This window comes from Chinchilla lanigera, unplaced genomic scaffold (assembly GCF_000276665.1).
Source record: "Chinchilla lanigera isolate Chin_1 unplaced genomic scaffold, ChiLan1.0 scaffold00046, whole genome shotgun sequence".
Classification (NCBI taxonomy): Eukaryota; Metazoa; Chordata; class Mammalia; order Rodentia; family Chinchillidae; genus Chinchilla; species Chinchilla lanigera.
Window position 1 is genome coordinate 18,670,544 of NW_004955447.1, and position 14,814 is coordinate 18,685,357.

Genomic DNA, 14,814 nt, shown 5'->3' on the forward strand with positions numbered 1-14,814 from the left:
AGGTGACAGTAGTGAAGATTAAGACAAATATATTCCACTTCTTGTTTACTTTCATAAGATTGAGCGCTTTGGAATAAGGAAGACTAAGGCACCCTCTGAGAAGAAAATATACTATGTAACTAAGTTATTTACTTGGCTATTGAATTTGAAAGAATGAGTTCATTTCTTTTGTATGCCTGTGTTCATTTTAGAGTATTTTGAAGAAATAAAGTCTTTTAACAAGCATATTCAGAGATTATGGTGTCCCCAATTAATTATCTGAAATTTTCATGCTCCTTGCTTAAAATTGTCCCAAAATGCTTTAATAATTTTGTGCCTTAATAATGAGTTCATGAAATTCAAACTCTCAGTGAGACTGTAATACAAAAGTTAATTTATAAATTAAGTGAAATTTAATAGGCATTTTCACATTGAGATAATGCAACATATTAGATGATTCCAATACACAAATCCGGTGGAATCACAAATATGCTGTAATACTGCATAATATTACATTTTAAGGTTTGAAAAAAACCTCAGCACCAATGTCACACAGCCAAAAAATATGATCAACCACTTCAACCCCCTTTCTTTTTTTTTTTTTTTTTTCAACCCCCTTTCAATCAGACCTAGGGAGCCTCGGGGAGGTCAAAGCCCAGTGGAGCAGCAGTGTGAAGAGGACGGAGGCTCCATCTGCCTTGGTCCTTGGGAATGTCCAGAGCTGAGCACCAGGAAGCACTCAACAAATGTTTGCCATCACCGCTGAAGCAGACTGACATAAGGACGAAGACACGCTCCGGGCCTGAGAGCCTGGTGTTCCTGCCTTTGCTAGCAGCAACGGTGAGAAAGGTGAGTCTCTCCAAGTCGGTTTCTTCAGCAGTAGAATGGGATTGCAGTGTTTACCACATAGAGCTCCCATGAAAATTCAGTGGGACGTTTTAAAGGCTTGATACCATCCTGACACCTAGTAAGTTTTCAAAACATGGAGCAAGTACTACTACTGCCGCGGAAGCCAGACCTGTATCCCAGGTGTGGCACGCAGAGCATCCACGGCCTGACACAACGGCTTCAGAAAGTGACTGGCAGAGGGAGGAAGGACAAAGGAAAGGTGTTGAGACAAAAGTATCGAAGGGAAATTAAGCTTTATTCATATTTAGTACATGGCTCTCTAGTAATGCTCATATTTGTCATAAGTAAATTGAGATATAGTGAGAATGCTTTGCTGCATTAGGACTACACACACCACAGTGTGGAAGACCGTTGATTTAATCATTCAGGTAAGTCACTGGAGCTGAAGTGCGGGCAAGTGTCCTGGGTCACATGCAGGGTCCCCAGCGCTTTGCTTCCAGTTCCCAGCAGAGGCGGAGTCCTTACCCTAAAGAAGGGGGTGAAATTGAACAGAGAAGGAGAAGAGGGTGAGAGAGAGGGGTCATTCTGAGAGCCAACCAGGCGGCCAGGCAGACTGTCAGTGACCAAGGCAACTAGCAAGCGGGCTTGGCTCCCCGCGGTCAGGGCGTCTCACCAGAGCGGGACGTAGATTTTTCACACAATTGCGGGCACCAGAATTCACGAGGTAACAGGAAGAAATAAGGTCAAAGAGGCGGCTGAGGAATGAGTCGTGCAGATGGAGTGATGGGACTGAGCTAATGACGGGTGGAAGGGAAAAGAAGGGAGGAGCAGAGACGCGGGCGACGGTCAGCTGCTGCCCCGTCGGGAAGGGCGTCCAGGGCTCCGGCCATGAGCCATGTGCGACAGACGACAGACGACTCGGCTCTCAAGTCTTCAAACACTGAGGACTTTAGGTACCTTCCAAAGCACAGCTCAGAATGTCAGTCTTCATTGTGTGCGAGCTTGGACTGTATGTCTGATCCTCAGGATTACCCCGGAAATCTTCTCACCAATTTAATAAATGTAACATAATGTGAAATAAAATGTGACATTACCACCTGAAGTAATTAAAACCATAGAAAACAAAATAACAAATAAAGGGGGAACCACTGCACTGGCCCAAATGGATAAGAAGATAAATTCACCATGCTCCAATGTAGCAGATAAGCGCTTGTATTTTTTTCTTACTTTTTTCATTGTCCTCAGAATCTGTCTCATCATCTGAAAGGTATGCTAGGATTTAAACACAAAGAGAAATGGGAGAAAGGAGGACATCTCTTGAAGTACCAGATTTCACTAAGAAGACAACTCATTGAAGAGCAAGTAGCAAAGAACAGGGTCTGGTCTCTAGAAGGGAGGAAATACTTGCTGTTAATAGTATAGGGGCTGGGGATTTAGCTCAGCAGGAAAGCGCCTGCCTGGCAAGCGCAAGGTCATGAGTTTGATTGCTGGTACCGGAAGAACAACAAAACAAAACAAAACAAAAATAGTGTGTATAATGTAAAGTTTGGGAGGAGTCTGGATGTTTCCATTTTCTGCCATAGCATTGTCTCCCTTAATCTGCAAGCCATTGCTATCCCTGGTTGGGATCCCTACATTATCAGGTCTATCCCTAACAGTACCCTTGAAAATGAATGCACATTTGTGAAAACTAAAAAGTTGATCTCATAAAGAGGGGGCGGTGTGTGGAATAGTGGCCAGTACAGACTGGAAAAGAGAGGGGAGGGAAAGACAAAAACGTTAATGAGAGACACCAAAACAAAAATCTGGTTTTCCATAGGAGAGTAGGGTATCGTCTATCACACATTTCATAGTGGCTGGAAGAGTGTGACATCCCCACACATAAAAATGATTAGCATTTGAAGACCAGGAAGGGCTTATCACCCTGCTTTGGTCATTATATGTTATATATATTTATCAAATTATTATAATATGTCCCAAAAGATGTACATAAATTATGTCTCAATGAAAACATGTACAAGGTGGAAGTTGAAAAGTAACACAACAAGTATAACGTGGATTTAACAAAAAAGAAACACTGAATTCCCATCTTAAATTTAAAAAGAATGGGGAAAAAAACCAAATGCCACATCAGGCTAGCGTTTAAAAAGAAAAAAATGGAAAACTGCCAAAAAATTAGAAAACGCTTATAAAGATATTAGAAGGTTTCTGTTATGGCCAAAATAAAGGTTTACATAGTGTTTTACTCAGCTGAGAAATAGAGTAAACATGAGAAATCTGCATACTTTCTTTGTCTAGAAATTAATCCAGAATTAAAGAAGAATTAGGTCTCAAAACTCACATCACCCTGGACCCAATTTTAGAATATTGGTGCTGGTATTATCCTTATGAAGAACCCCAAATTTCCATAGAAACGATTTAACTCCTAATACAGATTTTTCTCAGAGACTTCAAGAATGAAACCAGCTGTTTACTGTACTTTTGGGGGCGCACAGATTACAGCAGTTTACTAATTACCATGTTTTCAAACTCAGCTGCACGACCATGTCTCCCAAGCAGGCCCCACCTGCGCCCAGGATGACACCTCCACCCCTCCCGGTTTACCACAGGCCTTGGCCTCCTTCTCCAAGGCAGTCCTCCGGTCCGCTAAGAAGTGCTGGCCACCATGGAGACTGGCCAGCCACACCCTCGCTCCACCCAACGTGTCAGGACCTTTATTTTACCTCAGGATTTGGCAACCGCAACAATGTGTGAGGCCCGGAAGATCGGCGGCCCTGGAATAACGAACATCAAGGTAAAGGGGCTCCTGTAAGACGACGCTGCGGTACTTCCTGTTAAAACCAGTCAAGGTGCATGCATTGAATTGCACAAAACACACTACCGTACAGGGGTGTCAAGGTGTTATTAAATGTGTGTTTATTTTTGTATAGAACAATGATAGTTTCTTTGTAAATATTAAATGTTTGAATTTGCATTTAAATTTTATTCCCATTTCTCTCCATCTCTGGATCTGAGTTTCTTCCGACTCATCTTCTAGCTCATGAATTCAACTTTTTGTCTACTCTGCTGTTAAATAATTTCACTGAGTTAGTAATTTGAAGTGTTTTATTTTTCATAGTTCTAGAATTTTTCTTATGTTTTTTTCAAATCTGGTATGTCAGTTTTTATAGTTTTACTTTCTTGCCAAAATGTTCTAAATAAATTTAATTTTTATTTTCTTTACAGAAAATACTAGACTGATAGATCTTTACCTCATGAATTACCATCATTATTTATTACAACTTCTATGAGTACGCATTTGTAGTGTATCATGATCACATTCCTCGTGGGCAGCTGGTGCACGTACCTAACACATGCACCCTCTTCTCTCATCTCCCTAACCACCCTCTTCATCTCTCGGGCTCCTCTCCATTTGCAAAAGATCTAACTCCCTGTGTACTATTGCCTGTCTTTTATTTTGCTCTTTATTTATATTTTGGATTTCTCATATAAGAACAACCATGAGATATACTAAGGCTTGCATGTCTGATTTATCTCACTTCACGTTACAGTCTCAATGTGCATCAGTTTTCCTACAAATAATTCAAGTTCATCCTTCCTTATGGCAGAGTAGTATTCCATTGGGTATAGATACCATATTTTCTTTACCAATTTATCTGTTGATGGACATATAGGCTGTTCCAAGATTTAGCTGTTGAGAATTATGCTGCTATAAACATGGGTATGTGTGTATCACTGTAATACAATGTTTTTAACTCTTTTGGGAAGATACTCAGAAGGGAAATAGCTGGGTAGAATGGAATTTCTAGTTTTAGTTTTTTGAGGAATCCCTATACTGATTTATGATTGTACTAGTTTACACTTCTACAAACAATGTTGAAGCATTCCTTTTCCCCTGCAGCCCCACCAGCATTAGTTTTATTTGATTTCTTGATGATAACCATTCTTTCTGGAGTAAGATGCAATCTCAGAGTTGTTTTAACTTGCCTTTTTCTAATCTGCAGAGATGTTGGACATCTTTACATGTATTTATTGGTTATTTTTACTTCTGAGAAGGGTCTATTCATTTCACTTGCCCATTTTTTTTATTAGGACTTTTATTTTGGGGAGTCCAGGGTTAGTTCTTTATATATTCCAGATATTAGTCCTCTGTCTGAGGAAAAGCTGGCAAAAAGGTTTTTCCCATTCCATAGGTTGTCCTTTCACACTGTTGTTGGTTCTTTGCTGTGCAGAAGCTTTTTAATTTGATATGACCCTATTTGTTAATTCTTCATGTTATTTCTTGTGCAAGTGGCCTTTGGTTCAGAAAGCCCTTGCCTACACCTGTGTCTTCAAGAGTTTTGCCTAATTTTTATCTTCCAGAAGATTAAAAGTTTTTATTTAATATTTACATGTTTGATCCGTTTTTATTTCAGTTTAGTAAATGGTGAGAAAAATGGATCTAGATTTAGTCTTCTGTATGTGTATAGCCACTTTTCCCAGCACCGTTTGTTGAAGTCTGTTTTTGCTCTAGCATATGTTTTTGGTCCCATTGTCAAAAATTAGGTAGCTGAATGTGCTTGGAGTTGTTTCTGCTTCCTCTGTTCTGTCCCACTGACCCACAAGTCTGGATTTTGCCAATACCATGCTTTTCAAAGTTACTGACCTGTGGTACGACTTGAAGTCTGGGATTGTGATGCTTCCTGCTTTGCTGTTGCTGCTCACGACTGCTCTTGCTGTTCTAGGTCTCTTCTGGCTTCACATGAATTTACAATTGTTTTCTCTAGTTCTGTAAGGAATGCTGTTGGTATTTTGTTTGGGATTGCATGAAATCTCTATATCAGTTTTTATTTGTTTTTGTTTTTGTTTTATTGTCTTTTTGAGACAGGGTCTCGCTATGCAGTTCAGGCTGGCCTTAAGCTGATTTTGTAGCCCAGGTTGGCCTTGAACTCACAAGGATCCTCCTTGTTCTGGGATTATAGGCACACACCACCATGCCTGGCTTGTGTATCAGTTTTGGAAGTATAGCCGCTTTGACAATATTAGTTCTGCCTATCCAGGAAAAAGGATATCTTTCCATTCTCTGATATCATCTTCAATCTCCTTTTTCAGAATATTGTAGTTTTTGTTGAGGAGGTCTTTCATTTCCTTTGTTAGGTTAATTCCTAAGTATTTAATATTTCTTGATGCTATTGTGAATGACATTGATTTCCTAATTTCTTTCTTGGTGAGTTTATTTTTTCTTTTTATTTTAAAGAGTAGAAGAAGGATAACATAGTAATAGGGGGGCTTACTAAATTACAGACAAAGTGGTAGGAAATTATCAATGGTTGTTGTTTTACATATTGTTATAGACCAGATAGTTTCTCAGGAAAACAAATAGACAAATAATAGTGAGCTACAGACAAAAGTGGTAGGTTATTATCAATAGTTATTGTACTATACCTTGGTATCTTCAAAGTGGCTTCTAAAGAAAATAAATAGAGCTATACATGAGTGACCAATTGAATATTCATTGACTATTCTCAACGGTTGTTGTAGGAAACATATAGTAATAAACATACATCCATTTACAAAATAGCACAGGACAATATAAACATTACAGAGTTATGGACAGATTAGTACAAAAATATCAGTGGCTGCTGTAATACATGGTGGTATCTTCAAAGTGGCTTCTCAGGAAGACAGAGATACGCAAGAAGGATCTAACAAGTAGTTACAGCCTAAGGGTTGTCAAAAATAGCCTATTACCTCCTCACCAGTGACTCCTGTCACTGAGGTGTGACGGCTGGAAGGAAGGCCAGGATTGAAAAGAAGGACTGAGAGACTTGCACCTGTGTCTAGCAACAGGCTGTTTTCTTGTTCCTCCATAGTCATGATTACCCAGAGCTCCTCCATGGAGATGACGGTCTGGCCAGAGGGAGAAGGCAGAGTATGCCCCGGGGCCCCTCATTCCTGTTGGACTAACTGGTAGGATGGGTCTGAGCTCTGGGGCCTCCTCTTCAGAGGGCAGACTGATCTCCAGTGGTCACCTTTGCATTCAGGGCATGGCCCAGGGGGCTTCTTAGGGCAGTTCCTCTTGAGGTGGCCTGGCTTTTAACAGTGGTAGCAGATGAATGCAGTCGTCGAGTTCTTCTTGGGGCCCTGAGAATCGGACTTAGGGTCTGTTTCTCTTAGTGCTGCAGCAAAAGCAGCTGCTTTTTCTTGGTCTCTTTGTTTTCTCTCCTTGGCCTCCTCCTCGTCATGGCTATAGAATACTGAGCTGGTGAGTTTATTACTGGTGTTCAGGAACACTATTGATTTTTGTATATTGACTTTGTATCCTGCTATACAACTGAATTTGGTTATTAATTCTAGGAGTCTGTTGTTGGAATTTTTGGAGTCTTCTATGTAAAGGGTCATTTCATCTACAAATAATGGTAATTTGCCTTCTTCCCTTTTTTGTTTTTAACATCATATTGTCACAGGGAAGTAACTCCCACCCAGTTAGATGTGCCCAGTTCATGTCTCAGAACATAGAGGAATGGACTCAAGGACAGAGGAGGACAGGAGTAGGAAAAGTTTTAAGAAGAGAAACCTCCTCAGGGGCAGGAGGGGTTGCAAAAGTGGGCTGCTGCTGAGCTCTTTGTCTAGGGGTTTTTATACAGAGAAATCACACTGCAGGGTACCTTGAGTCAAACTACAATCAATCTATAGGGTTACAAGTACAGACACTTAGCTAATATTGATCCAATAGAAAAACAAGGCATGTATTGAAGAACAAAGCATTTCTGGAATGCATAGGAGTGAGGGTCAGAGTGTTCTGGTCATCCGTCTCTGTGTTCATTACGTTGTTTCTATGTGTTTGTCATGTTGTCCAGGCTTATTGGACCAGATGGTGCTGCTGACAGAATAGCTGTGGGCTGTTGCCATCTCTGGGGAGGCTCACAGGCCTCGCCACTGTGTCTCCAGGGGCCTTGATTCTACCAGCTCAGCCCCTGACCTCAGTCCTGGTTTCCCCATCTCTGCTCTGACTCTGTCTCGGGCCTCCTCCCTTCCCAACTGCCTATCAGTCTCCACCAACTTTAGCTTTCTGCAGTAATGCCATATGGACGCTTGCTCCTTTTTCTTTTTTTAATTGTTAGTACGTTTGCGGTGCATAATGATTGCATTTATTATGTACATCATACACCTGAGTCTCCTCCTCCTCCTCCTCTTCTTCCTTCTCACTCCCTCCCCCTCCCCACTACTCCTCCTAACGCTTAGTCTCCTTTCCATTTTGCAAAAGCTCTATTTTCATCATTTTTCCCTCCAGTTTTTTCCATCCTCTTTCCCTTCCCTCTTGTCTACCTCTCTCCATCTATTTCCCCATCCATTTGAAAAAGATATCCTTACTTCCTGTTTGTCTTCTATTTTGCTCTCTCTCTCTCCCTGCTTCTAACAAATACTGAAATATGTCTGTGGTTGCCAGATTCTCAAAGTTTCTCAAGCATGAGTACATTTAAGTGCACTATACTATGTATTTATTGGTGGTTAACAAATGACTATAATACATAGTAGTTTAAAACAACAAATAGTTAATATCTGTTAAGATTTGGGGGTGGCAAAGCTAGATGATTGGGGCTTGGAGTTTCCCATAAAGTTTGGGTCAAGATACCAGCTGGAGGCTTATGGGTGTAGGCCAGAAGAATGGTGGAAAGGCAGGCTTGTAAAGACATGATGCTGTGTCTTCATCCATCTGTTGCTGAATCAGGCCTATGACATCTGGCTCTTCGCAAAGTCAAAATGACCGTAAAAGGGAGATGTTTTGAATCAATTCAGGACATGGAGGCAGCCACAATAGTCCAACTAGAGACACTCATGAGAGAGGACTTCCAGAACTGCTTCAGAAAATGGCAAGAATGATGGGATAAAAGTGTTCAAAGGAAGGAAAGTATTCAGTGGGGAATGAATGGCAGTATCTTTTACTGTAATGCATCTTAAAACTGTAAACATTCACTGTATTCTTATCAGACTTCATATATGAAAGTTTATCCCTGACCTCTGGGAGCAGATTAGGCAGACTCTGTAGGCCGTGTTGTCAGCCTTGGAGCTGGAACATGAGGTCCGCACATCAGGCTTAGGAAGAGGAGGAGGGGCTTAGAGTGAGGAGGGCGAGGGAGCCAAAGGGACGGCCCGACACACACGGGGTGGATGGAACTCACGCTGGTTTTTCTTGCCTCTGAGCGTGATGAAATGGCTCAGGACTATTACTTATTTGTTTAATTATAAATTTCGTCCCTTCAATAGCTCTTGTTTCCTCTTGCATCAGCTGTGGTAAGTCATATTTTTGAGGCGAGTTAATTGTTACAAGATTGTTCATAAATTCTTACTTTCTTCATAGAGGTTTGTAAGCTCTGTGGTTGTCTCTGCTTTTTCATCTTACTATCGGTCTTCTGCCTTCTCACTTTCCTCCTCCTTTGATCTGTGCTACCAAAGAGTTTTCAGTTTCATTGGTTTACCAACTTTTGGTTGTATTAACTTTTATCTAGGGTAATTGCTCGTTTTTCATTTCATTAATGCCTGCTCTTATCTTTGTTCCCTTTATTCTACTCTCTTTTAAGTTGAATTTTCTGTTCCCTTTTCAAGTTTCTGCTGATGGGTACTTAGGAAACTGATTTTCAACTGCTTTTCTTTTCTAGTCCATGCACTTAAAACTACATATTTGCACTGAAGCACAAAAGCATGTCCCACAATTTTTCATATGCTATAGTTTCATGACCATTTAGTTCAAAGTATTTTCTAATTTCTATTTTGATCTCTTGCCCCATGGATTATTTAGAAATCTATTAATCCATTTCTGATATTTGGAGATTTCTCATTATCTTTTTATTTATTTCCAGCTTAGTTTCATTGTCCTTAGGAAACAGACTCTGTATTAATTCAGAAACTCAATACCTGTTTTTTTGATCTTTCTTGAGACAGGTTTCAGGCTGCCTTTGAACTCACTTTCTAGCCCAGGCTGGCCTCAAATTCACAGCAATCCTCCTGCCTCAGTCTCCCAAGTGCTGGGATTACAGGTATGTGTCACCACACCTGGCTAAGTCAGCATCTCTTGAGTCTTATTTTTTTGGCTTAGCATATGGTCAGTTTTGGTAAATGTTCCATGTGCACTTGAAAAGAATGAGCAATTTGTAGTTACATGGGACAATGTATTGCATATGTCATTTCAGTTGAATTTAATTGTGTAATTTAGAATTTCTGCCTGTTCAATCATTTACCAAGAGATGTACCAAAATCTCACATTTGAACACACCATTTGAAATGGAAGGTGAGGTCCCAACAGCTCAAAGAGTGAACAGTAGACTTAGAAAACAGAGTTAACCAGACTCATATTAGAAATTAACAGAAATTTAGGGTAATTGTGGAAGACCAGAGAAAAAAAGAGATTAGTTTTATGTTGCTCTTTATTTATATTTTGGGTTTCTTTTTTTTTTTTCCCCGGTACCGGGAATTGAACTCACAACCTTGTGCTTGCCAGGTAGGCACTGTGCCGCTGAGCTAAATCCCCAGCCCCTATTTTGGGTTTCTTATGTAAGAGAAACCACGCAATATTTAAGCTTGTGATAGGACATAGAGAATGAGGAGATACATCTTTTGCAAATGAGAAAAGGACCAGGATTCTAGGGGAAGGACCTAAAAATGTTTAAGCTGTGTTATGAACAAGTACTAACTTCACATGATAAATGCAATCCTCATGTGCAGCAAACATATACTAATAAAATAAGAAATTTAAAAATGAAATAGAATTAACTGCAAAAAGATTGTTAATCTATATGACGGAAAGGAGACAAAAAATTTTAAAATAAAGGACTTTTAAAATAAAGGACTAAAATAAAGGACTATAAATAAACTAACTATGACATTATTCTATTTGAAGATGTTTGAGTTTCTATACCATAAACCCCTCTAAGACTTTACTAAAATATGAGATCCACTTAAAACATATAGAGTGTTTTGTTTTGAGGAAGACAAGGAAAGAACTGAGTTATGTTTGCCTGTCATAAAACAGAAGAAGCTCTTGCTGTGTGTGTATAGATCTGGCTGCCCAGGACCGTAGCAAGCAGTGAGCACCCGCTGCAAGCAGGCACGGCTAGGTGCACTAAACCGCATCCTCCCCTTGCACTTGCCTTGAATAGTAAGATAATTCGGGTATCAGACCACATGTGAACTAACTATGACAGTGAGGAATCAGAGAGGGAGGTAACTACAGGAGTCCGAGGCTTTCTCCCTTCACCTCCCAAGACTCACAGAAGTCAGGCAAGGAATGCCGTCTTTTAGAGGGAGTGGAATGGGGATGAGTAGGGATTGTGGCTATCTTCTCCAGAGCTGAAAGACAGACAGACCCCAGCTGGTATCTGGGTTATTTCACCTGTGAGGATTGCTGTCCAGAGACAATGCTGGGAAAGCGCCTAGTTTAGTGGAAGGTTTCTGTATTACTATTCAAACTGCCTTTGTGTCTTTCTGTCTCCCACACTGGGGTTTATGGCACGTCTTTTTTAGTTAAATAACACTCCCCACCACATGTTTAGCATAGCACAATGGGTAACAGACACTGGGTGAGTATGTTTGTGGTTGCCAGATTCTCAAAGGTGCTCTCAATCATGGGTACATTTAAGCGCTACTATACTATTACTTACTCGTAGTCAACAAATGACTCCAACACATATTGGCGTAAGACAACAAATAGCACCTGTCGATTTGGGCTTCAGGCTTTCCACAGTTTGCAGTGAAGACATCAGCTGGGGCACTGGAAGTGTAGCCCAGTGGGACAGCACTCGCCCAGCACGTGTGAGGCTCTGGTCCCCAGAACCACACACTCAGAAAGGGCTCAGCAGGGACCGAAGTCATCCGAAGTCCGACTACGGCAGGAGGACTGGTTGCTCAGCACCCACCCTGAAGGCTTCTCAGAATGCAGACGCCTTCTCCAAGACAGCAAGACTAAGACAGAAGCCCGCAGTAGTTTCTGTAAGGCTTGGAGTGTCACATTCTCTCTTTCACTTTATTCTTTTTATTACAAGAGAGTCTTTAAACCTAGCCCACATTCAAAGAGGAGTGAATCAGACTCCATCTTTGAAGGAAATGACACACTATTTGTGAGCACATTTCAAAACCACCAGGGGGACCCAGCATTTTGCATACAGCAGTGTGCTCAAAGTATTTTTTTAAAATAAATGCAAAGAGGCCCCTTAGATGGTGACATAAAATCTCTGGATATACTCTTCTAATTTTTGTCCTTATCCCCAAAGAAAACAAATTCAGGGTTCCTTCCAGTTCTAAAGCTTTATATGTTTCCCTGGGTAGTGCTGACATCACTAGCCCTGCAGAGCAGCACCGTCAGGCTGAACCCTCCCCGCTACCTACCTGCTTGGTTCTAAAGGAGACAGTTCCTCTGCGGGACCCTGCTGTGCGTGGAGCTGCGCTTCCTGAGAGCCTGCTGGCCCGACTGTGGGACGCACATGTCCAGCCATGGCAGAGGCTAGTGCGGGAGGGGACAGATGACCTGTCACAGCTCAGAGAGGCTGGTGAAGGAGCCACTGCCGCTGCTGAGTCAGTAACAGCCCCACACACATTATTCCTCTAACAACTCGATTTAACCTGTTAACACTTTTTTGCTGTTTTGTCCCAAAAAGCATTCAAGACTGCTTGATTTTTTAAAGTCATCCTTTGGCTAATACGTAACTTAATGTCTTGTGTTTCAGCATGAAAAAAGATGAGTTATTTTAAAATTATTTCACCTCCAACAGTATGACTTCCTTTTCTTAGCTCACATTAATTTTCACTAAAAAATTTAGAAAACATTATTTGAATAAATGCTTTTATTAAGCAACATATTTTTAAACTGATGGAAGTTCCCACTGCAGAGATACCATGCTTTTGAAAATTGAGGTTCTTTATGTGTATTTTTTTATTTAATTAAACTCTTTTTCATCTTACATATTTTTCTTAGAGTTTCTCTGTCAATGACTTCTTTTTAAATAATTCATACAAAGTATTTGGGAGTATTCATATGAAAATGATGATTGTTTTCATAATTGTGTCCTTCTTTGTAGGATCCAAATCTAAAAAAAATTGACACATAAAGACCATTTAGAAAGGTATGTTCTTATGTAAAATTTCAACTATAACTTACTGTGGCTTCATTTGTCTATCATAAAAGCAGCACTGAAGTGATTAATTTATTAACTAACACATGAAGAAATAAAGAAGTATCTATGTACATGGGAACGGCAGATCAAATTGTTAACCTCTAATCTCCTCTCTCCATGGTTATGGATCATCCCGAAAGCACAGCTATTTAAGAATTATCAGCTGAAGCACTGCACATGATGGTGTCTGCTTATTATCTCAGCATTCAGGAGGATGAGGCAGGAGGATTGCCAGGAGTTTGAGGCCAGCCTCAGCTACAAGGTGAGTTCAAGGCCAGCCTGAACTGCATCGCAAGACCTGTCTTAAAAAAAATTACCAGGTGATAGCAACTGCTGAAAAACAAGAGGATTTTTTTCCTTAGTTCTGAGTTGGAATAACATCCATTTCATAGACAAAGGGGTCATGGCACTTGAAATATTATTCCTGATGCATTTGTGCATATGTAAAATCTGACTTGATTCAACCTCTAAATCTACTAACACTCACGTGCTGTGGATTAACTCTTCATTAACTTTACCTTCCTGATGAATTACTAGTTACTTACTCTATATAGCTCTGGTTGACAATGATGAAATACAAAAGGCACTGAAAGGGAACTAGGACCTGGAGCAAGTGAGGACATCATGTTTCTTTCCTTCATTAGCAACTACTATACCCACGTGAGTGCCATAACATGACCTGGGAGATTTTAATAAGGAATAGTAAAATGCTATTCTATGAGTGAGCAAGGATATGCTCAAAGGTAGAACAAGGAGTCCCTTTTTGTAGTAATGAGAAAATAAATATGCAGAAACAACTAAACTACTTACCTGAAGTTTAGTACATCCCTATAATGTAATATTATGTAGTCATTAAAAACATATTAAGAATACTTTATTGTGAAAGGAATTTCATAATATACTTAGATTAAAAGTAAGATTCACAAATAGAATAAATTCAAACATACATCTATGTACAGTTATCCAGTATAGCTATACACATACAAGGGATTTCTGAGAGACGTGCAACTGTGCACAGGAGTGAGGTCAGCAAGAGGCAGGACAAGCTCTCCAGCATTTGTCCCTCACAGAAACACTCACTTGAACAGCTATCCACGTACAAAAGTCTCTACAGGAGCACCGTGACACTCAAGTGTGCAGTCAGAGTGGCTGTGTGGGCACAGACGTAGGAGAAGATTTACTGGAGAGGGAGGGTGGGAAGGACAGCTTCACACGACCCACAGCACCCCTCCTCTGACGGGGCGGCGCAGCAGGAGAGAGACGCCCTCCACATGGGAAGGACGGTGAGGTAAGCACCCAGCCCACGGACTTCGGGACCAGCACCACACGCATCCCAATGAACGACAGCACCACGCCGACACCTACACACTGCACCCGCACCGCACCGCACCCCAGTGTCCACTAAGCCCCAGCTGGCTTGTCTTAAAGACGGAAGTCTTTCAATTCAAGAATAAAGGTTCAAAGACAAAAAGTTCTAAGCAGAGCTACAATCATTTGTTACTGGGCACATGATGTACAAAAGGTGTGAACTGTGACATCAGTAACAAAATGGGGCGGCGGAGAAGCTGAAGCATTTTCTATGAAGACGAAGCTGTTAGCAGTTTAAGGTAAGTAGTTATATTTTATATAAACCTCACGGAACTACAAGCAAAAGAAAACTACGGTAGATAAATTCTCAAATCACAGAAGAAGGCAGCAAGAGAAGAAGAATGGAACAAAGCAAATACAAAAACAGTCAGAAGACAAAATTTAAAACAGCAAAAGAAAGTCTTTACCTATCAATAATTACTTTAAGTATAAATAGGTCAAATTCTCCACTCAAAAAACAGAGTGAGGGCTG

General features: G+C 40.6%; 1 protein-coding gene and 1 long non-coding RNA gene across 4 annotated transcripts in view; one reads left to right on the forward strand and one right to left on the reverse strand.

Moving 5' to 3' along the window:
* Window positions 1-14,814, forward strand: part of LOC102020731 — a 44,350-nt gene that overhangs the window by 26,740 nt on the left and 2,796 nt on the right. The window contains exons 2-6 of one of the 3 annotated variants that reach the window (XR_001235746.1): window positions 607-828; window positions 3,363-3,622; window positions 11,538-11,793; window positions 12,879-12,923; window positions 13,115-13,236. This is a non-coding gene — a long non-coding RNA (uncharacterized LOC102020731). The remainder of the gene's footprint in view (window positions 1-606; window positions 829-3,362; window positions 3,623-11,537; window positions 11,794-12,878; window positions 12,924-13,114; window positions 13,237-14,814) is intronic. The other 2 variants (XR_001235747.1, XR_001235748.1) reach the window with 2 other exon arrangements.
* The window catches only part of Cwh43 (cell wall biogenesis 43 C-terminal homolog), a 50,374-nt gene continuing 48,189 nt past the window's right edge, over window positions 12,630-14,814 (reverse strand). The window contains exon 15 of the mRNA XM_005392926.2: window positions 12,630-12,887. Within this exon, the coding sequence (XP_005392983.1) occupies window positions 12,809-12,887 (79 nt within the window). The 3' untranslated portion in view covers window positions 12,630-12,808. The remainder of the gene's footprint in view (window positions 12,888-14,814) is intronic.